The sequence below is a fragment of the Sarcophilus harrisii genome, chromosome 4 (assembly GCF_902635505.1).
Source record: "Sarcophilus harrisii chromosome 4, mSarHar1.11, whole genome shotgun sequence".
In the NCBI taxonomy this organism is placed as follows: Eukaryota; Metazoa; Chordata; class Mammalia; order Dasyuromorphia; family Dasyuridae; genus Sarcophilus; species Sarcophilus harrisii.
Genome location: NC_045429.1, coordinates 127,974,331 through 127,997,759, shown reverse-complemented (window position 1 = coordinate 127,997,759; position 23,429 = coordinate 127,974,331). Strand labels below are relative to the sequence as shown.

General features: G+C 33.5%; 1 protein-coding gene across 5 annotated transcripts in view; it reads left to right on the top strand.

The window, feature by feature from the left end:
• Positions 1–23,429, top strand: part of PACRG (parkin coregulated) — a 610,713-nt gene that overhangs the window by 343,738 nt on the left and 243,546 nt on the right. For all 5 annotated transcript variants that reach the window (XM_012549456.3, XM_031968391.1, XM_031968394.1 and 2 more), the window contains one exon: positions 4,356–4,505. In XM_012549456.3, the coding sequence (XP_012404910.1) occupies positions 4,356–4,505 (150 nt within the window). The remainder of the gene's footprint in view (positions 1–4,355; positions 4,506–23,429) is intronic.

Here is a 23,429-nt window from a genome sequence, read left to right as displayed (position 1 = left end):
CAGGCTTAGTTCAGAATCTTCCTGACTACAGGTCTAGGGTGCTATTCAGTATCACCTAGCTGCTCAGGTAAAAGGATGGCAAAAAGTCAAAATCTGTGCAAGAATCAAAAGAAACAATTCACAATCAATCAAAAAAAAAATTGTTATGGGCCAGAACTCTGAACTTGAAACAAAGGATTCTTACAAGATACTAAGTCAGTGGAATTGATAGAGACAATAGTTATCTTAGCATGGTTCAGTATGATTGATTTAATCCTACAAGGAGATGTTATGGGCCAGAACTTGAAACAAGGTACTAAATGGAATTGAGGAGACAATGGTTAAATCTAGTTTTGCATTTATTTCATCCTACAACAAATAATGGTTTCCTAGTGATATAATGATTGGTTTGTACTCAGTGTGGAACATATAAGCTAGAAGCCTCAGCCAGGGACATTCAGAGACATTCAGAGAGAAGGCAAAGGACTGGTGGCAGGAGCTTAAGCTCTCAGAACCAAGGGGAGAAATTCAATCCGCTCTTTGATCTTCCTGGTGACTGGCCTAGCCTCCTGCACTTCCCTCTCTAAGACCAAGGCCAGACTGAAAGGTTCTCCAGAAAGCTGCCGAGCCCCGGGAAGGAGATAATGAAGGATCTGGACTATAAGAAAGCTAACTGGGCCACAGGAAAAGAGACAAGACTTTGAAAGAGATAATAAAGGATTTGGACTTTAACCCTGACTCTTCTCTTCGTGATTATTGAACTGAAACGAAGGCTACTCCCAGAGACTCCAAGAAAACCCAACAAGAGAACATTAAATTTTGGTGAGAACATTATGAAAATTGAATACAGATATTTGAGAAACAAAAGAAATATAAAGAGGGATAAAATTTCAGAAGAAAAAGCATGTGAAAATGTCTGGTCATCTACATAGTCACAGTAATTTGAACACAATGAAAATACAGATTGGATCAAATGCACAACAGAAATAAGAGGACATTTATATCAAAGGAGGTGACCAAATCTTGAGGGAGTTTTTTTTTTTTTCTTTTAATAAAACTAGAAAGTAGTTGGAACAGACAAGATGTATGATTATTAACTCAAACATATTGTAGTGATTAATGAATTTCTTAGCAAAGCATTTTACTTGTTTCTTCTCAGATGAAGCCCTAATTCCATCTTTCTTAACAGGAGTAATTATATATTCACATAAAATCTGAGAAAAGCAGTGATCCTCCAACTATATTCCTATTATATATGTGCTATATACAAAGTACTTTTAGTTTATGTTATTAAAAGTCTATTAACATTAACCAGCAAACAATATATTGGCTGAAAAGCATAAAAGATATGCCCAAAATATCTCCAGGGTCAAAAGAACCTCTTACCATGAATTTAACAATTATTAGAACAAGCCACTTCAAAGTGCTATAGCATTTATATTGTTTTATTGATTTATTGAAAATCCTTTGATTTAATCTTGTATTCATGGCTTTTTTCCTATACTATAAATATATAAAAATGGAACCACAAATAATGACAATGTTAAAATATTTGATGTTCACATCAAAAAAATGGTTCTATTTAACACACAGCATCAAATTATCAAGATCAATTTATATAGAATATTGCATCTTTCATGGAGATTATTGAGGCCCATTATGGTTCTTTATAGATAGCTTAAATCCATTACCTTCTCTCCCAAATAAAACTGAATATGGTCACTAACTTGAAGAGGAAGTCATACCAAATTGTTTTTATCACTTCAAGTATGTAGATGCATAACAATTTGGAATTGCACCCCCACTAGTCTAAACTCTGTATTCCCTTTGATCTAGCAATAAATACCAATACCAGCCATATAAACAAAATGATCAAAGATGGAAGAAAAGGACTCATAAGTATAAAAATACTTATAACAGCTCTTTTTATAGTAGCAAAAAATGGAAATTAAGGGGAGCTATCTTTTGGGGAATAGCTAAATAATTTATGATATATCAATGTAAAAAAGGTAAATGTATCATAAGAAATTATTAAATGTACAGTTGTGGAGAATAGTGAGGAGACTTACATGAACTAATGGGTGAAAAGAGCAGAACCAAGAAAACAAATTGTAAAATAACAAGAAAATTATTATGGAACTAGGCATATCAGTTGATTAAAAAAAAATGTTTGGTCCTTTGAGTTATTCTTAAGTCTTTATAATGTTAAATGGGTCACACATCCAGTTAATTATCTAAACGACAATTTGAACTGAGGCTCTTCCTGACTTCAAGTCCTTTTCTCTCTTCATTGCAATCTTAGATGCTTAGAGAAAATGCAGAAAAAGGTACAAATCTGCAATGATAGAAAAAAAAAAGATGTTCCCACTGAACTCCCCATATGGCAGTTAACTGACATCCCTTTTTAGAGGCAATAATGGTGCATCTTTGATTTTAGTTCCTAGAATAAGACATGGAAAATTGGTGTTAGGGGAGTGTATGTTCCCAAGGTGCAAAATGGAGAATTGGGAAGAAAGACTACAGATGAGGCTACAACCTAAGGAGTATAAAATTCAATGACCTAGTTCCCCTCTGCCATGGTCTCTAAGCACAATAGTGGTTTATACCTGAAGACCTAGCCTACAATCACCTGTGTGCCCCCAAGGTAAATTGCTAGAATCCCTCTACTACACTACTTTTATTCTGTTAGCAGCTCCAACTACTTAAGAAGTGGCATGTAATATTTCTCAAAGACAGATTTAATCAGCAGCCCAGACAAAATATAGTGATCTGGGTTGGAAGATTTAATGGTTGGTTGATAATAGTAGTTGATCCCTCCCATAAAAGCTTTTTGAAATGTTGAATTTTGTATTTCCCAAGCCTTTCACCTGAGTACTAAATATAAATCTTACTTTCTCTTTAAAGCTATCAAAATCAAACCTTATCTGGTTATCTTAGCATGTTTGTTCTAAAGGAAAATATTTGAGTTTGCTTACACACACACACACACACACACACACACACACACGCACACACACACATTTATTTCTTTTATTTAATCGGTTAAATAAGGACAGAGACATTTCCAGCTTAGTCCTACATCCTAAGTATCCAGAGAAAGAAAGGGAAATAAAGGAAGCAAAGCCAAAATAAGGCAGAATAAAACAACTTCCTCTTGGATAAAGTTCTAAGGGAATTTTGTGAATAATCCTTTCCTTTATGTTGAATCCACTGCAAAATATTGAAAACTTTGTTCAACAATTAAGAAATTATTCAAGGGGACCTTGAACACCTTCCTAGTTCTTATTAAAAGTAAGCATTTAAGCATTTTTTATTGGGCATCAACTGCTGACTGCCTTGTCACCCTATACTCAATTCACTAGCAGTTATTTCTATCATATTAATTCTGGTTGAATTAACTGTGCAGTGGTGCAATTTGCTCTTAAAATCAGCTGTTCTAGGGGCAGAGCATCTAGAAAATAATAAATTGATCAGTTCAGTAATACATAGACACACAAATGGGTAGATATTTAACTTGATTCTCATTTATGTTAGTTATATTAGTGAACTCACATAACTCCTATCAAGATATTTACACTCAGCAAAATGCTTTATAACACCAGTGTTGGAATAGAGCAGCTACTTTTAGACTATTCTATATGTATATATTAGGTTTATATAATTTGTAGCTGTTACCAGGACATGTCTAAATCCATATAATAATGTTTAAAGGATTCTTTAGTAATTTCTAAATTGGTCCCCTAGTTTCATGATTACCTTGCTGATAATCACCATTCTAAGTTCTTACTTTAGTTCTAGAAACAGGAATAGGAACCAGATCTTTTATTCTATTAACACAAGGAACTCTTAAATGAGCAGTCTCCTCCCCCAGTGATGCAGGTTTGTACCATCTTTGTAACTGAATTTCAGAGTTACGTTTTCAGAGTAACTCGTACAACTAGTATGTGTCACAGATCAAACTGCATATTCCTAGCTCCAAGATCACCCCAATATGTTGCCTCTCCTCAGCTTTGCTCACATGCACAATAGGCTAGATATGGAGTGATTAACAGGATTTTCATGTTGTAGAACCTTACTTGTAGCACAATATTGGGAGAAGGCCTCCTTGAGTGGCAGAAAACCTAGTTAGTGTGAGGGAATAAGGAGTTACATTCTTGGGGTTCATGAGCACTAGTTGTAGAAACAAATAATAGACAAGGCAGTGTTTTATAACATCAAGGCTACAATCCATCTTGCAACACTAGCCTAATAAAGGCCCACTGATGATCCCCAGCAGAGTACAATTTAATTAAATTTACCCATTAGAGAACTTCTTCCCAATCCTCTTTAAAACACTGTAGAAATTAATTCTCTTTTTTTCTTTCTCTATAATACAGATGCATTGAATCTCCGTAACCGGCAGGTCATCTGTGTCACACTCAAAGTCCTTCAGCATCTGGTTGTTTCAGCTGACATGGTGGGTGAAGCTTTAGTGCCCTACTATCGACAAATTCTCCCCATCCTAAACATCTTTAAGAATATGAATGGTGAGTTATTCTAGTAGTCACTATGTCTTTCAAATCCTAAAGCAAAGAGTGGCTTGAGGGTAGGGTTAATTAACAACATAGTTAGAATTTATTGCTGCATATAAACCCAAATCCATTTGGAGTTCTAAATAATGTAACCCCCACCCCATTTCCTGTTACTCCCTAAGGATGCAGTAAAATTAACAATTTCATTTATTACTCCTCACACGTACAGCTTATTTAACACAGTACAGAAGCACTGAAGCAGTTCTGTAATCTCCTAATAATTAAATTGTAAAGTTTTTAATAGTCTTTTGAATACATTAGTAAGTTGCAAAGTTTGTCTCTTTTTTAGTTATGTTTTTATTTTAGATTTTTTTCTACAAAAAAATTTCCTATCCTCTGTTTTAAGATCATATTTTTAAAATGAAAGTAGTGTTCTTAATCTTTAAAAGATGATTTATTATTAGTTATTTTTATGTTCTACCATTATTATAAAAATAGATACATGAAAGCATTCAGTGACACATTTTTTTTTAAAAAAAGAAACTAATGTTTTTCCCATTTGCTTTGGAACATTATTTTCCAAGTCAAATTTTGACCAAGTAAAAAGAAGACTTTTTTGTTTATTTCTCATACAAAATATAGGCTGCTTTGGCATTCAAAAACTAATTTTATACTTGTTTGGAAAGATTAATAGAGTTGTTATAATAATAGATCTCCTTTATAAGTTTCTTGCTGTGGAATACACCTACTTATCTGCTATGGTGCTAACTTTAAGGTTTGATATTAATTTTGTCAATATTTGAAGTTAATTTCTGACAATCATGTTAGAATTAAGGTTAGAATTAGCTATGTTAAAATTGGATTGATAATTAGAATTAGTCATGTTAGAATTAAGGGAACATCATGTGAAAATATTGCAACCTAATCTCTTGAGAGTGAAGGGAAATTCAGGCTGAGAATCTAGAGAAGAAAAGGACAATCATCTATGAAAACTTTGATACATTGTCTTATAAATATCATGTATATAATAGAATATTTTAAAAGAAATCATATAACTATCTGAAAAGGTAAAGCCATCTTTCAATAGTGTTGTCATCATATTATTTTATACTATAAGGTTTTAACATAAAGAGGTTATGCCAGATATTGTAGGAACTGTGATGCAATGAGCAACCATCCATGTCATTTGTAACTATTAGTAGATGTGAGTTGTGATAGATGTTCCAGTGTAGATATTAGATTTATTACTTATACTTAAAAATTAATCATTTCAATAATAGTCATTTTCCTTTTTTAAAATCACAGAGTTATTTTTTAATTAGTAGGAAAAAAAATGTCCTCTGTGTCAATGTTAAAATTCTGCAACAGTCATAATGATTCAATATAGGCTATATTTTCAAATTGAAATGTATATAGGAAAATGTATAATCAGACATGATAACTTAAAGATTTTTGTATATAAATTAAGATCTGTTCAACTCAATATTTGAAAACTGGTTAAGAGGAAACTGATGATGCTAGATTTGGCCACAAAGACCTATGTCTGATTCATTCATTTTCACACTCACTTAAATTCTTTGAACCTCGGTTTCTTCATTTGAAAAATTGGAATGATAATACCTACTTCAGAAAACATTTTTGAATCTCAGGTGAAATAATTTCTAAAAGGCTTTGTAGATTTGTAATCAAACCAGTTCATTTTGTATTCATTAAATAACTGTTCTTTCCAGGTACTGGGAATATAAAAATCCTTCCCTTAAAGAATTAAGGGGAAATAAAAGAAGTGCATCTAGGTAAATGGCTTATATATAACAGAACTACAAAGCACCAAGGTATGTAGGCATGGCAAATAGTAGCTAGGACTGGATTAAGAGAGCCCCTGTTCTCTATTGGCACTTGAGGAGATCCTTGGAAAGAGCTAACAATTCTTTGAGTTGCAGGAGTAGAAGGAGCATGGAAGAAGATGAAAAGATAGGAGATCAATGGTGAGATGAAGTACAATACCATTTGTATGTGGGGATAACAGAGAAAAAGTACAGGTTGGGTGTAGGAGCAGATAAGATTGATGAGCTAGAAGACCAGGACAGTTGAAGAGACATAAGCATGAACGCTGACCTATAAGTAGGGCATAAAAGCAGGACTTGCAAAAGGAAGAAGACTTTTAGCAAAGGACTATAGATTTTTACAAAGGAGGGGCTACTAGTTAATTACAACCAGAATCTCTTAGAAAGATTGCTGTGTGTGGTAGCAGGTTGAGGAAGAACATATTTTCATGTGTGTGGATCTTGACCTCAGCAATGGATTACTATAAAGAATTTAAGACCATTTTCTTATGTCCTACTAGAATGATGCTAAGAAATTAGGACATTTGTCTATCCCTATAGAGAAATATGATGATGGCTAAAAATGAATTCGAGTGAAAGTGATATACTCTGGGACCACTTAATATATTCTTATTAAAATAATGTTTTAAGAAATTGTAAACCTCATTAAAATAGCATCTTGAAATAGTATAAAACAGAAAAATCTTGTTTGGAACTTTTTTAAATGAGGGCATTAGAAATTCTACATTAGAACTTTTTCTCTGCTCAATATGTTTCTGACATTTGGAAAAAAATATTAGTTTCAGCTTCCATTCCTACTAATCTTAGAAACCTGTCAGCAAAATGCCAGGATACCATTTACTATATTTCCAGAGGGTCATATTAAAAAATTGGAGCATTCCAGCAATAAAAAAAAAAAAAAACTATTCTTCAAAGGGGCCATTTTTACCAGTGGGTCCAATTACAGGACTAGAAGCTTAAGAGAAGATTTTTAATTACAAAAGTACTTTTACTGCTAAAATAATTTAGCTTTAACATTTTCCACAAATTTTCTTTTCAGAATGATGAATCATTTCAGAATGATTTTGATTTGATATCTAGAATGCATAGTATACTATGCAGAGCTTTCTATAAAATGGCTTCAATCTTTATTAACCAACATATTTACTTGTTATGCACATTATTAGATGATAACAATATGTGGGTTAAGAATGCATATTTTCAAAATGTTCATAAAATCATAATCTTAGAATTGAAATAGATTGTATATATCATTATATCCAATATAAAATTATTATTCTACTACATTCCTGAGAAGTTATCAGTCAATCTCTACTTTGGATGATTGAAAATCTACTAATTCATAGATAATCCATTCCTTTTTGGAACAGCTCCAATTCTTTAAAAAAAAATTTTCCTTCTAAAATCTCTTCTCTGATACTAGATGAAATCCTAATTCTCTCCTGCATAATAGCCTTGTTGACATTTGAAAATAACAATTGTGCCTTCCTTAAGTGTTTTTTTCCTAGACTAATCATTCCCAGTTTGTTCAACTGTTCTTCATATGATATGGTTTCTAAACCTTTCATCATGATGGTCACTATTTGCTAGTGACTATTTGTTTTGTTATCAATGCTCTTTTTACAATAGGATATCCAAAACTGAACATAGCAATCCAGATGTGTCTTAACTAGGGCAGAATATAGTAGAACTATTACTTACCTTGAACCGAATGTTGTGATTCTATTGCTGTAACATTCAAATTACTCTAGTTTTGGAGGAGTCCTATCATGTGGTTAAACCATATTGAATTTGAAGTCTGTAAGACTCCTAGGCCTTTCTTATGTGAACTTCTGCTAAACCAAGTCTTTTCTCTCCTGTACCTGTACAGTTGATTATTTTTTAAATTTTAAATATAGTACTTTATGCTTATAAATGAGAAAGCAGCTTGTTAATCTCATACAATATACATCATGTGTGTTACTAAGGATACAAATATTTTAAAATATGAGACATTCCCTATTCTTAAGGAACTTATATTTTATATGGAGAGACAATTCATATGAAAAAATGGTGGCCAAGTAAATGTTTGAGAATGTCAGGCATGTTGAGTGAACACAAAGAAAAATTAGTTGTATTTCTATACAAATAAAAGAATCCTTTTTGAAATTTTAGGTGCTAAATTCAATTGTTCTATATTAAATTAATCTTATAAATTTCAGACTATATTTCTAATCTTTTGTTATCTTTACAGGGCTTTTGTTTTTCTGTCTCCCAAAATACTAGCTGTTCTCTACCCTTTTCCTCACTTTAACATTGTTTTGTCTGCAAATTGTAAGACAACCTGATTACTCTATATGTGTTGATTATATATTAAACTCCCTGACCATTGTATCAATGCCCTATAATTTTATACTGGAAGTCCACTGTTCCTTTCTCCTGATAGTTCTGATTACATTCCCTATCCTTCTGTTTAACTAAGATCATGTCCCATGCCTTCTTTTTTTTTTTTACATCACTTTGATCCTCTCTCTTCTTGACTGATGTACAGGTTTCTATCAGCTCAATTAATCTGCTTCTGATGAATAATCATGGTGCATTTAAAAAACATAGAGAAAGATAGATAGACTTTTGTTGCCATAAGTAGTTTTAGATATACCACTACCTGAAAGATATAATCTTTGTATGGAAATGAACCCTCTTTTAACAAAGAAAAGGTAAAGGGGAAAGGCTTTTTTGAAGTTATTTTAGCTGTTTGGACATGTCTCATAGAAGTTGTGAGTTTTGAAGGGAGAGTAGGAAAAAGTAATGAATTTTATCTTAAAACTCCTTAGTCCATTATATATGACCTAGAAATCTAGGATTTCTGGTGGCGAATAAACTATTTGAAATTAAATGATTTCTTGTCTAATGAATTGATGTCATCATTTGCATAATTATGCAACCACAAAAAGTAGGATAGTCTTACTAAAACATTTAAAGAATGTTTCTTTCGTGAAATATTGATCTTTTTGTATGCTTATGTTAGTATTTTTTTCCACACTGGATTTAGATTCTATATATTGACAGGTAGGGAAAGAAGAAAGCTATATTATGTGTTTTGAAAAGAATGCCTAACCTAGCTAAGCCTTCTTAACCATTAGAGATGATGTATTTTTGAGTATCTGAATTTTAATCCTAAAATTCTTTCACTTCTAAAAAATGAAACTTTATTAATTCTTAGTATTAAAACTTGTGGATGTATCTCTAACAGTACTGTATCTTTTTAAAACAAATCTGAAGGAAAAATTTTACATGTTTATTGGCATTCATCTTTATGCCAACTAGGTGATTACATTAAAACAGTTAGTTCTAGAGCAAGACACTGCCTTCCCTGAATGGTGCTTTTCAAAAGTGGTGATAGATAAACAAAAACCAGAGGTCTCAAATCATGAGATCTCTCCAGAAAATAGGGATATTGTAATGTGTTTAATCCTTAGTATTACTTCATATTATAGCTATAAATTTTTATTTTAGCATATTGGCTCATTTATAAATAAAATGCATTGCACCATTAATTTTGCTTTTTATCTGTGAAAGATATAAACTTAAATCTTCCTGTATACTCAGTTTTTCATAATCCTTAACATTTGTCACAGAACATATCAAAGTGGCAATTATTGTTGTGTATGAGATAATGAAGCCGTTTAAGTAATATTTTGTAGTAGGTTTCTTCTCTTCCCATTTGCCTTACTCATAGGAAAGATAGAGATCTTTCTTTACATTATTTTTTTCTATATAGTCTATTTCTATATTAGGATATGTTATAATAATTTTTTAATGGAGCAAATAGGCCTGAATTTTAAAATGTTAATAAGAATCAGAAAAATTCAATGTGATATATTAGCCAAAAAGGCATCTTACAGTTATCAGGTGTTGGATTCAAATACTGCTTCTGATACTTAATTGATCATATTACCTGGGTAAGTCACTTAACTTTAGTGCCCACAGACAACTTTTTAAAATTCTAGATTGCTATCTGTGTTGTTAAATGGAGCTCCCAACAGGCAGTTCTTTTTATCGGTGACCTGGTTGTTTGGTCTCTTTCAACTCAAAATCTGTGACTATGAAAACATAGTGATGGGGGAAAATTGCGTAGACCACTAGTGTGAGTCTTAAGTGTCAAGACCAAGTATCTATTTCCTTTTATACTGGTTATTTCTCTTATATTCTAAGAGGTGCCCAAGTCAGCAGTTTGTACAGAAAAAACAAGGTTTATAGTTAAAAAGCCCAATGATGAAAAGGAACATTGATTCCACATAAGATATATGTCAACTTAATCATGATATGTGGCTATCAAATAGCCATGTGGCAGAAATTAGGTAGACAATTTTAAGTTAATATCTATAATATCATCCATCTTATGATGAATCATGATATATAATCTCAAATCCAAAGAACAAATTATATAAACAGATTCCAAAAACCCAGTGTGGAAAGAACTCTGGATCACATCTCATACTGTACACTCACACTCAAACTTACCAATAGTAACACTGAATTGATTCTCATGAGTGATTAAAACTCTTGTAGTTTTAAACATATATTTTCAGACTCACAGATGTGTCATTAAAGGACATGGCCAAATTCCCTGCCCTTTAGAAGAATGTGCCTCTATGCTGATTCTATAATTCTTTGGCTATTCTTCATAGTAGGGAAAATATAATTGATTTTTTTTTTAAACCTTACAATCAATAGTATCTTGTAAGCCAGCGAAAAGGACCAAACCATGAGCAGGATACCACTGAATGCCTTCGGTGTGGTCATTGTTTGGCCAAAAGTGGTGTTATGGTGAAACATCATCATATCGATATAGGGTAATAAAGTGAATCCTCTAAATGGCTTCTTAGTCTTCAATACAGAATTTTTTTGCCATGGGAAGTTAAGAGAAAAAGGACAAGGCAGAGAAAAGCCAGTTTCAGCATGAATCGGGGTGTGGATTCCTTAAATGCTACCCAGGACTCTGTAAGGAGTTGCAGGCTCAAGACTTGCCTCTGCCTGCCAGTACATCTGCTGATCTTTAACATTGGCTGGCTGTGTGTGTAATAAATATAGTGGAAAATCACTGCTCACAGGTCTGAATGAATGCTTGGACAGATCCCACCTAATTATTGTGACTGACCATTGGGCAATTATTCAGGAAGACAGCTAGAGGGAGAGGTTCAGGGCCCTGTGCTCCTCACTAAAAATGACCTTGGCCACAGCATTCTAGGAGAGAGATAAAGAAAACATATTAAATGATTTGCCCGGGGCCCAACATCTAGTAGATATCTGAGGCCCTATTTGAAAGTCTTCCAAACTCCAAGTCCAGGGTTCTATCCACTTTACCACCTAATTTGCCTAATTTTATATGTAGAAATTCAAGTCTAGGAATAAAAAGAAAACAGAGGAACTCCATCTCATTGTTAGGGATTTCCAAAACTTTCCTGTTCTATTACTTTTCTCTTCCTAGTTGACTTCTAACTAGCTAGAAGGCTTATTTGAGTCATTATATACACCATTTTCTCATTAACTGTGGACTAAATGCCAAGTCAATCAAGTTTTTTTATTTGTAAATTGGAAACCACCACCCCTTCAAAAAGAAAAAAAGTTGAATTCCAGTTGAGTATATCATTTACAAGTAAATACACAGAAGAGCAGATTTCCTCCCATTAGAGAGAGGTATACAAGGGTATATCAGGACCTACAGTCAACAACCCTACTTTCATTCCTTTGTTTAAAAAAGTTATTAGCATCTTCTTTGATTATGCAAATAGAAAATTAGGATAAATTGTAGGGAAAATTAGGGTACTTAAAAATCCTATCTTGGCAAAAGTTCTCATCTTCATTTTTTGCTGAGTAAAGTTGCAATTAATTTCTGGTTATTGTTGGTGTTGACCCCAAAATTCCACTCTCCTTTTTCATTACTAATAACCCCAAATCTTGATGAACAGGATCAACATTTTCTTCCAGAGTCATTGTCTAGTCTATTGACATGTGCCTAAATCCGGCCAGGTACACAAGCAAATCTGTGTACTACACGAAGCCAAGATGTACCCCCAAAAGAGAGATCACAATGAAATTTTCCCAAAGGAAATTGACATTTTTTCTATCATTATAGCATACATTATTACTTGATTTGGACAAATAAACAAATGGTCTTACCTAAGGTTTATAATTTAAAGCAGCTTCAGCCAGTTTATAATTTGCTGTTTAAAAATCTTTTAAAATATGATCTATTTTACAACACTCTTAAACTGCAATTTTGAACATCTAAAAATGCATGCTCGTTATTTCCAGTCTCATTCTTAGTTTCCATTCTGTGAACATTTTCATGAGTTTCTCCCAGTGACTTAAGTCTCTGTAGTAATAATAGCTAGAATTTATAGGTAATGTTCTCAGATTTGCTAAACAGTTTACATATTTCATTTTATTTATTTCATAGAAATCTAAGGTTAATGGAACCTAAAGATTGCAGCAAAGTTCTCTAATACTTGGGACTTTCTTCTTCACAAGTCTGTGTATATTATGATGAATATGTTTACATATGAATTATCTAGAATTACAATATTTGACCAAGTAATTTATAATTTCAGGACCAAGAAGATTTAGAAGGAAGTACTCTACTTCCTAACTTTTTATATTTTTATTATTTTCTTGAGAGTTATCAGGCCTTTAATTCCAGGAAATCATTCATGTGCAACAAAGCAAGAAAGTGGATGAGGCTTGACATTTGCAGTCATGCTTTTGACAGTCACTTTTGTAACCAGGCACAAACTAAAATCTGCACTTTCTTCTCCAGTCACTGGCGAGTCTGTGGATCCTTTTCTAATCTACAAATGACATTTCAGTAAGTCAGAGAAAGTTTCAGTATTGTCATTTCTCCTAATTATTTATGCCTCTCTATCTCAGCTCTACTATGGTACCTGCAGCAAAGATCCCAACCATTCTTCATGAAATCACATTGACTTGAAGACATTTTCTGTATCTAAGAGGCAGCATGCTTCATTGGAAAAAGCACTGAATTTGAGGTTTAAGGAGATCTGGGTTTGAGTCTTACCTCAGATATTTACCAACTATGTGGTTCAGGGCACAATTTCCTCATTTAAAATATATACCTGGCAGGCTCTCTGACTATCTTTTGATGACGAGTATCTCTTTAGTTTTTAAACTTGTCCTTACATGACAGACACATAGGCTGGTAGGATCTGCCAGAACTCATTCTCAGTCCATAAAGTCTTTGAGAACCCAGTGCCATTTCCATGCTGCAATGAGTCATCTGTAGTGTTGAACTAAAAGATGAAGTTATATAGAAAATATTTGTAATTTTTTTAATCAAACATGGAAAGAGTGAGAGGACTCATTTAAGCAAAAACAAAATCAACATATACTTTTATTACCTTTCATAAAGTCTGAACTTGTGATTCTTGTGGATGGAAAGTTTTATTGCTACTAGTCAGTTAAGGTCATCACAGAGAAACTACAAAGACATTTTACAGAATATAACACTGATATTATTTTACTTAGAGCTGCTTTGAGTATTACATATCACTGTATGTGCAAACCTCTGTTCTAAGTGACAAAGAAAAAGTAATAATACTAAATTAATATTATGACTAAGTATTATGGCTGTACTTTCCAAGGCCAATTTATTCCCTTTCCTGTAAAATGCATTATCTTAATAAGAAATCTTTTGTGATTCTAGTATAGCCATTTTGAAACGACTTTGTAGAGTAGGTGAGCAGCACTCCCCTAATCAGTGCATCTTTACCTTGCATTTTCTTGTACTTCTTAAAACTTTTGATGCTTCTTTTTCCCCCTAATATTATTTTATTTTAAACTTAACTTAAAAGATCTATTTCTTATTTCACAGCAGGCCACAAGCTAAAAAATAGTCAGTGGTATACTACTATTATTTTAAAAGTAATCACATCAGTGGGTCACAATAGCAGGATCATTGTCCATAGAAATTAAAAGACTCTGCTCAGCAATGGTTAACACATTAAGTAGGTTAGATACTAGGGCTACTAAGAGAAGTTGAAATTCATATTCATAATGAAGATTATGAAATATTACTTTGTATCTTTTTAAGAACATGGTAAGCATCTGTGGGACAAAAATAGTTCAGGTACAATCTCCTTGGGGAGCAATGCAGTACGCAGAATGGCCTTTCGAGTTCCTTTGTAGATTCGTGACACTATAAAACATAAAATAGAAGAGTTTTGTAAGTTTAAACTGAATTTGATTAGAAGCAAGAATAGGTCCTAGAGACAGGGCATTAACAATGGAAAAGCTAAGGAAAGTCAAGGGGTTCAGGCTTGAGAGACAGGTCCAGGGAAAGATTTAGATATCAATAGTAAGGTATATGGGACTTGGTATGTAGGTGTACAATCTGGAATTGGTTTTATACAAATACCATATGATAGGCAATGGGCAAAAAACAAACTAGCAATCAGGAAAAAAAAGGTCAGAAAATAGTGTAATGTTCTTACAGCTTTCTTTCATTGCTCTGTTCTTTGGACTTGGAATCACTTCACCTATTAGGAGATTAATTCCCATAGACAAGGGATTGTAAGGAAACTTGGATCAGTAGCAACTCAGGGAGTCAGCATCAAGTCAATCTTTCTATTTGACCTCATAACTCAATGCTAGTCACTGAGCTTTTGTTTTGATACCCTAGTAATTGGATCTATGTCTTAATTCCTATATTTTTCTTCCTGTAGTTTCCACTTCCTTAATTAATTGTTTTCTCCCCTGTCTTTCTGGGGACTAGTGTTTGTGCCGTTGGATTCAGTTTCTTGAAAGTAGGTCCCTGCTCCTGCAGTTGAACTTACATGATGAGTGTCCACTTTTACCCGTACCACTTACAACAAGGACCCTTCTCAATATCTTACCTTCCCTCATTCAATCTGCCTGGTCTGTAGGTATAGCAGATGATGATGAGGATGATGATGATGATGATGACGATGACAATGACAAAAAAATAAGTCTTTGTATAGCACTTTAAAGCACTTTGCAAATATCGCCTCATTTTATTCTCACAATAACCCTGAAAGATAGGTGCTTTTTTTTTTTTTTTTTTTTTTTTTTTTTTTTTTTTTTTTTTTTACAATTGAGTAAACTAAGATCTACATATTAGAACACTTGCTGAGCAAGTGTCTGAGGCAGAATTGAACTTCAGCTTTCTTAAATCCAGCTCCAATGAAAAAGCTCCCTGAAAAGAAATAACCTCTGGGCACAATGAAAGTACCTGTTATGACAAGGGAGCAAGGCAAAGTGGTCAATTGCAAGTTATTCAGTTAAAAATTAATTTATCCAGAAGTAGTATATGAGAGCAAAGGTATTAAGGAAAGCAGACATGAAGCACACATAAGAATTCTTTTATACCTACATCACCTTCTATCTCAGCCAAAAAACTTCTTAAACGTTGCTTACTCAGGCAACTCAAATGAATTCCGGAGAACAGCAGCAACTCACACATCTGGTTAACTCTGGCATAGGGCAACTCCTTCATCTGACATCTCTTGACTACACGTATACGATATGCTTTATTTCCAACTTGTTGACTCCATCAAAAATTTCTTTACAACCTTGAAGAGTATGCCTTCATCATCCCTATCTTCACAGAGCCATTAAGAAATATAGAAACATTTTCCCTCATTACAGACTGAAGAAAAATTCTCAGAGGTGGGAGTATTTTAAACTCTTAGTGCTGCTTTCTATATTGAGAAACAATACTACTAAAGTTTGACCCTTGCCCCAACTTTTAAAGAAGTTACTGCTAATCTCCAAGACTGGTGTTAGAGAATAGTAAAGTTTCCAGATTTAATGGCAGACCTGCAAAAATATTCACATTGGAAGGAGAATGCTGGTCAAAACACAAAGACTCTTGTTTAATAAATAAAACTCTGAAAAAATGCCAACATATATCAAAAATCCATTGTCACTATCTCTAAACATAAGGATGTGAAAACTATGTGCAACAACTATTATGGATTTCTGCTGTCCTTAACTGGCAAAGCCATTGCCAGAATTATATTGTTTTAGGCACTTCTAGAGTTTCAAGGGTTCATAGATAGAAAGCTAAAAGGAACTTAGGAAACCATATAATCTAATCTCATTTTATGGCTTTGGAAACTGAGACCCAAGGAGCTTACATGACTTTCCCAAAGCCACACAAATTAGTAAGCATCATAAATGGTAGTTGAACTCAGAGAGCAATGTTCTTTCTCTTGTACAACACTATCTTTCAACAAGCCTTTAGATTTAGTATAATTCTTTAAAATATATGAATTTTGTTTTGAATATAAGAAAAGTAATGGGACCATCATCATTCTCTCTGTGCTATATTCAAAGATTTGATTGAAAAAAGACTTTTTTGACACAATTAACAGAATTTTGGTTTTTCAGATGTTGGGCACTTCTTTCCTTATTCTGATCATGACTATATAATCTTTTCCATTTCCATCCCAATAGTCTTGTTACTCTGTGGATGCCTCCATATATTTATTGTCCCAGTTGGGGGCAATAACCACTTGGTAAATTCCTACCTGGAATCTCCATTTTGGAATGTGCCCAGTGTAGCCCATACTTATTTTTCTCTTAGTTCTGCTCCTGGCTCTCAAAAATTTTCTACCTTCTTCCCTGACACATATGAACTTTCTATCTTTATCTTTCCTGGTATATATGAGAATATACCATCAAAATTCAAAATCTTTCAGATTAATTTTCTTTTTCTGATATTTCCAGTACTTAAGACAGCACGTGGAACACAGTAAGCACTTAATAGATGCTTTCTCTATCTATAATAAAGAAATTTGACTATCCCCAAAAATTCATTTCATGAGGATAAGAAAGATAATGCTTAATTTGAACTATGTAGCAACAATCAGAGGTAGCATTGTCTATTAACAAACTATGCTTGTGAGGAAATCTGTAAACCCAGGATATAGAAATATTGGAGAGAGATTATGAGTGAAGAGCTATGGGGGAAATAAGTGAAACAATTTTTTCACTATAGTATGCTGCAGACTACCTGGAAAAGAAGAGGAAATAGATGCATAATTTGGGAACCAATCATTAATCTGTCACAGAGTATGCTATTGTAGTAATAGAAAATCTCTATTACCCAGATTTCTGTTTGAGCTCTCTTCAAAAAACAGACTTACCTTAATGATAATTTCATTATGGCAAACCAACAAGGGGAAATTGTATTTTGCCTCCAACTCCATGAACATGGAAAAAAATGGTTGGTCAGATATAAATGATGGAAATCTTGGGGGAAGTGCCATTTTGTGACAAAGAATAAAGATAAGCATAGTTTAGCAAGCATCTTAAAGGGTGAAGGGAAGAGAACAAGCATTTAAATAGCTATGTTCCAGGATCTGTGCTAAGTGTTTAACAAATGTCATCTCATTTACTTCTCACAATAATCCTGTAAAGTAGTGATGATATAATCCTCATTTTACAATTTGGGAAACTGAAGCAAAAAGAGATTGACTAGCCCCCAGGGTCACAGTACAAATAAATGTCTGTAGTCAAATTTGAACTCAGATTCTCCTGGCTTTCGGTCAAATGTTCCATCTATCATACCACCATATCATATCTCATCATAGCTGCCTCGTAAAAACATATTTTAAAGGATTCAGAGGATAAGTAGAATTTATGGATGGACAGCTCTAAATACAATGTATAGCATTTGCTATATAGGCTTTCTTGAAATGAAAATTTATTGCTTTGTATATGAATCCTCTCATGTTTTGCTGGGAACATTGAAATATGTTTTTTTTCTTATTTTTTATTTGTTTAAAATGAATAAATGTATTTCCAATGGACTAAAATTCTTCTGGAATCAACCCAAGCTGGAGGAAAAAAAAACCTATAGAATAAATTTGTGGAGAAATAAAGGAAAACTATTATGATGTGAGAAAAAGAAAGTTGTTCAAGATAATAATGGAATACACAAGAAATATATCAACCAACTTAGATTTCAGAAAAAAAGTAAATAAAAAATAAAAACAAGATCAAGTAGCCTATGATTAGTGAATGGGTAGATGAAATAAGGGAAGAATAGAGATAGGGGGGGAAATATTAAATGTTTATGTACCAGGTGTACTAATTGTTGGGGATATAACTTGAAAAGCTAGAGTCCCTAGTCTCAGAGAACTTCTATTTCTTCTAATAAAGGAAGATAACATATTCAGGAGAACATTGTAGCAAGACAGATTAGACCCAGAGGATCTTAGGGAATGATGGCAGAGCAAGTATATGGTAAGACTAAATGGTACACTGTTTTACCAGAATGGTTGTACATCTAAGCAATGTGAGTGACCATTTCCCTAATCTATGACTTTTAGAAAAAAAGATACTGGGTGAAAATAAAATGGAAACTCTAGGTAATTTCCTGGGGACAAGAGATGGTAAGTCAGTACCCAGGTAAAAGGAGGAATTTTATATCTAGTGGGAATTGAGCCATTGGTACTGGATTGAAGGAAAGGGTCCAGACCCTTGAGTCACTCCATGAGATCTGGGTAGACAGACTAGAATAGGTGATGGGAAGATCCTGGTTTCCCTCCATGACGGGTCCACTCTCCTCCATTCTGTATACATATAAAACCATGGCATGATCCTATTTCAGTAATATTACAAGAGTTATAACTCAGAATGAGTTGAGATGGGCAAAAAAAGCTAAGAACTAAAAAAAATTGGAGGTAGGGATATATTAGGAGAAGTAAGAAAATAAAGGAAAGGATAAGACTCTGCTTTGGTAGATGGCAAAGGATAACTGACAACAGAGAAAAGGAAATACTTTGCAAAGTAAAATAAACTTTGGATCAGAAAGAGTAGCACAGATATGATTAATAGGGAATTGATACCCAAAAATAAGGAGATAATTAGAAAACACTGAACTGCCCTTGTTGAGTTAAAGTTACCTTGTCCAGTTGAACTTCATCTTTTGGCATTAAAAATACTGGCAAATGTGATTATGAACCCATACCATGAAGTGAAAGTTTATAGAAAGTGCAATAGGCACTGCTGGATTGAAGAAAGGTGAATGTTACAATTTCCACAATAAATGGGATAAGAGAACGGTCCCCAAACCTCAGTTCTAAGAGTGTGACTTTGATTTCAGGAAAAATTCTAGAATGAATTAAAAAAGATGAAAAATTCTTTAGTCAGGAAACAATCATAAAAAGAAGTGGTGATCACCAAGAGCTAGCATGGCTTCACCAAGAATAGATTATACTAAACTGACCTCATTTCTCTTTTTGTGGTGAGGGGTCTTTTGGGGTTTTATCAAAAGGAATACTTTTTACATGCTTTACCTATATTTTTGCAAAGAAAACTTGATACTGCATTTGTTATTTTATTGGAAAAGATAAGAAATCATCTGTGTGTACTACATGATGACATTGATAGATTTGAAAGTGGTTGAATGGCTAGAGTCAAATAAGTTAATAGTTTGACGTCAGTTTTTTAGGAAGGCTACAGTGGATACCACGAGATCCTATGCTTAGCCCTAGACCGTTTAACATTTTTATCAAGACTTCCATCAAGATATAGATTGCCTATTCACATTTGTCACTAACACAGTGTTGAATAAGTTAACACAGTGGATAACAAAAATTCTTGAGAGGTTAGAATACTGAGTTGAATTGCCTAAGATGATGAAATTGAGAAACGACAAATGTAAACTCATGCAGATGAACTTTTTAAATGATTTTTCTAACAAAAGAAGGGGGGGATATGATTAGTTAGAAGTTTTTATGAAAAAAGATGAAAGGTGGTAGTGGACTTGGTCAATACAAGTTAACGCATGTTATGGCACCTCCTATAGCAGATGCATTTTTGAGCTCATAAGATGTCAAGCATCCAGGAATTTTGAAGTGAAAGTCCCACTGTATTCTACTCTGGTCAGAGCACATTTAGAATGTTGGTGATTAGGTTCCACTTGTAGAAAAGATTGATCAATAAATTGTAGAGCATCTAAATAAGAGTATCCTAGAATCAGAAGGTGAATTGAGTTGATGCCATATAATGTTCATTTGAATGAGCCTTAAAATTGGAAGACTTGGAAAGAGCAGAATAGTTGTCTGCATGTATTTGAAGAACTTTCACACATAAGAGCAAATTTAACTGGACTTGTATTTTGCCCCAGTGACCAGGACTAAAAATTAAATTTTATGTCAAAAAATTATTATAAAAGAAATTTTTGTTTGTATACAGTTTGAATCAGAGGACTTGTAAAGGAGCTCAGAGGGATTTGGTTCCTGAAATCCCTGATCCAATTCTAACTAGTTATTATCCACCTTCCATGAGTGTATTAAATTTTACCACAATTTTCATTATTCTTTTCCTTTGGGAAGATTGATTTATTATACCTTCAGCAGCTTTGGACAGTAGTTGGTTTTCTGTGTGTGTTTCAGAAACAATGTCCACACTCATCTTGAATTTGTCATTTTTATATCTTAAACTAGGCTAGAGGATTCCTGAGGAAAAAATAGTTAGGCCCTCTTCTCATATACCTTTCAGGATATTCTTGGAGTTTGTTCATCTTTCGTCTTTGTCTAATCTCTATCCCCTTTTAGTCCCTTAAGAGGTCAACATGAACTTCATGGGTATCTCTGATCACTTGGAATATCAGATCTTCATCACAGCCCTGTGCTTGCTTCTAGCAACTATAATACTGTCAGAGGTCTTCTGACATCTCTCTCTTCTCTAGCTCTAGGATCTTATGATTCTTTAAAGAAAGATCTCTATAAAGATTCATTTTAAGTTTTTTCAAAATTCAAGTTTTGACTATTCAAAAAATTCATTTCCAATGAACTAATGAGATCCCTACTATTGTTTCAACTAAAGCTATATTTTCAAGGAATCAGTGAATGATGTTAAATAGGATATAGTGTTGACTTTTCTTAATCCTTTCCTCCCATTTGCTTCCTAATTTTCTGTGTTGTTGTTTCTGATCTCTTGCCATTCAATTGAAACTGCTTTTTCCAAAGTTATCTCCTGCATGCCAAATTTAATGGATTTCTCAGTCTTCATTCTTCTTGACCTTTTTGGAGCATTTGAAATGTTTTATTACCATCTCCTCCTGGATACTGTCTTCTCCCTGGATTTTCATACACTGAACTGCTCTTGTCCTCTGCCCATCTAGCAGTTCCTTCTCAATTTCCTTTGCTCGTTCATCTTCCCTGGCATAGACCTGAATTGCTATTTTCAGCCATTCTCAGCCACCAAGAGCACAATTACTACTAAGTAGCATCACTCAAAAAAAAATTGGTACTTATATTTTCATGTATTTTCAAAATATTTATATCTAATACATTTTAAGTACATACTTTGTATACAACACTTGGCTTAAGTGCTGGGAGACACGTAACATTCAGATAACTAGATTTTGTCCTCATTGAGTAGACTGGTAATAAGTTTCATATTTTGTGTGTTTATCTACATTACATATAGATCAAAGCAATGTCTAAGTGGTAAACATAATATCACCTTTTACTTGGATACTATTTTACTATAATACCAACCCTCTTCCTCTGAGATGGTGAGAGAGAGAGAGAGAGAGAGAGAGAGAGAGAGAGAGAGAGAGAGAGAAAAGAGAGAGAAATTCAGAGACAGAGAAACACAGAGATCATGTATTATTAAGTAAGGAAGCTTAGAACTGTCTTAAGTGTTTTCCCAAGTTGGTAAGTAGTAAGTACTTATTAACTAAGTAGCAGGATCAAGACCGGAATTCAGATCTTCAGGTGCTCAGTCTTGGATTAGAGATATAAAAGAAATAAAAATTGATTTGCCAGAAGCAATGTTGATGAGTAATTTATTTAAAAATGAATTTCTTTTATTAAATGTACTCAGGTAAATGGAAGTTTCATTGATCTTATTTAACTACTATTATATGCTGTCAGATCAAAGTGCCTACCCTTGCTCTTCCCACCAAATTCATATGCGTTATAAAGCAAAACTGTTTTCATGCTAGCAATTTATATTGTACAGTAGTAAATCAATAATAGCTCAAGAGAAGCTCTATAGAGTAAATGATGCAGAATGTTCTGAAATTGCTGATAAAAAACTATCAGCGATTTCATCTAATTAAAAAATTAGGTAAGCTTTTTAACAGCTTCTCTAAAATAGTCCTACAAATTCTACTAAAAGTAATATAGAAAGACTACCATTTCAACATTGTTTGTTTAACTAAATTTCCATTACCAATGTCACACTCAGTCTGGACCTATTCTCCCCAATTACTATTAGCGCTAGCAACTGGATCTCCAGAGAACAGGTATTATTTTTTACCTAGGAGATCTCTACCAGCTTCTCTATTGGCTTTGTTTACAAGCCCCATCCAATGGACTCTACCCCTCATTTATTAGTTAGCTTTAGAAAAAACAAATTACTAAGCAGGAATATCCAGGACAGTTGTTTTGGAAATAATCCCCCCTTCCTATGTCTGAGGTACATCCTTCTCATGTGTCCTCACAAGGTCCCTAGGAAGTTTAGGTGGCAAAGGGGTGATTTCCAAATCCTATTTTCTGGAAGTTATTTTCTTCCTTTGTAGAATCTATATAAAGTCCTACTTTGTCTGTAAAATTCCCTGCTGGGCTCTAAGGATAAATCTTCATAGAAAATCCAGAAGTTGATGTTCCCTAATGTATGTATTTTCCTTGGCATGTCTCTCAGTTCTTGATGCAGATGCTACCATCACTCATTGCTATTCAAGGGATAATGTGACATGCTGATGGAAAGTTCTATCTTTTCAAGATTACCAGGTATTCCTCTGGTTGAGTCACAGGAAGAGAGGAAGCAAAAAATTTTTCTTTTCTTTACCATGAAGTTAATCCTTCTCAGGAGCTAGTCTGCTGCTAGGTTAGCTAGTGGGCAGAATGTGAGATTCTAAATTGGTTTACAATTACAAAGAATGACAATCTATACTATCAACTGCAAGATATTTATTGCCTGATTTCATTCAATGACTCAGAGTACTTTACTTCTCTTAAACTGAAAACTTGTTCAAACCTAATTCATATCTTTGGTTGATTGATTCAATGGAGATACCTAGGACTTGTTTGCCTCTAGTTTGACTCATTTTGTA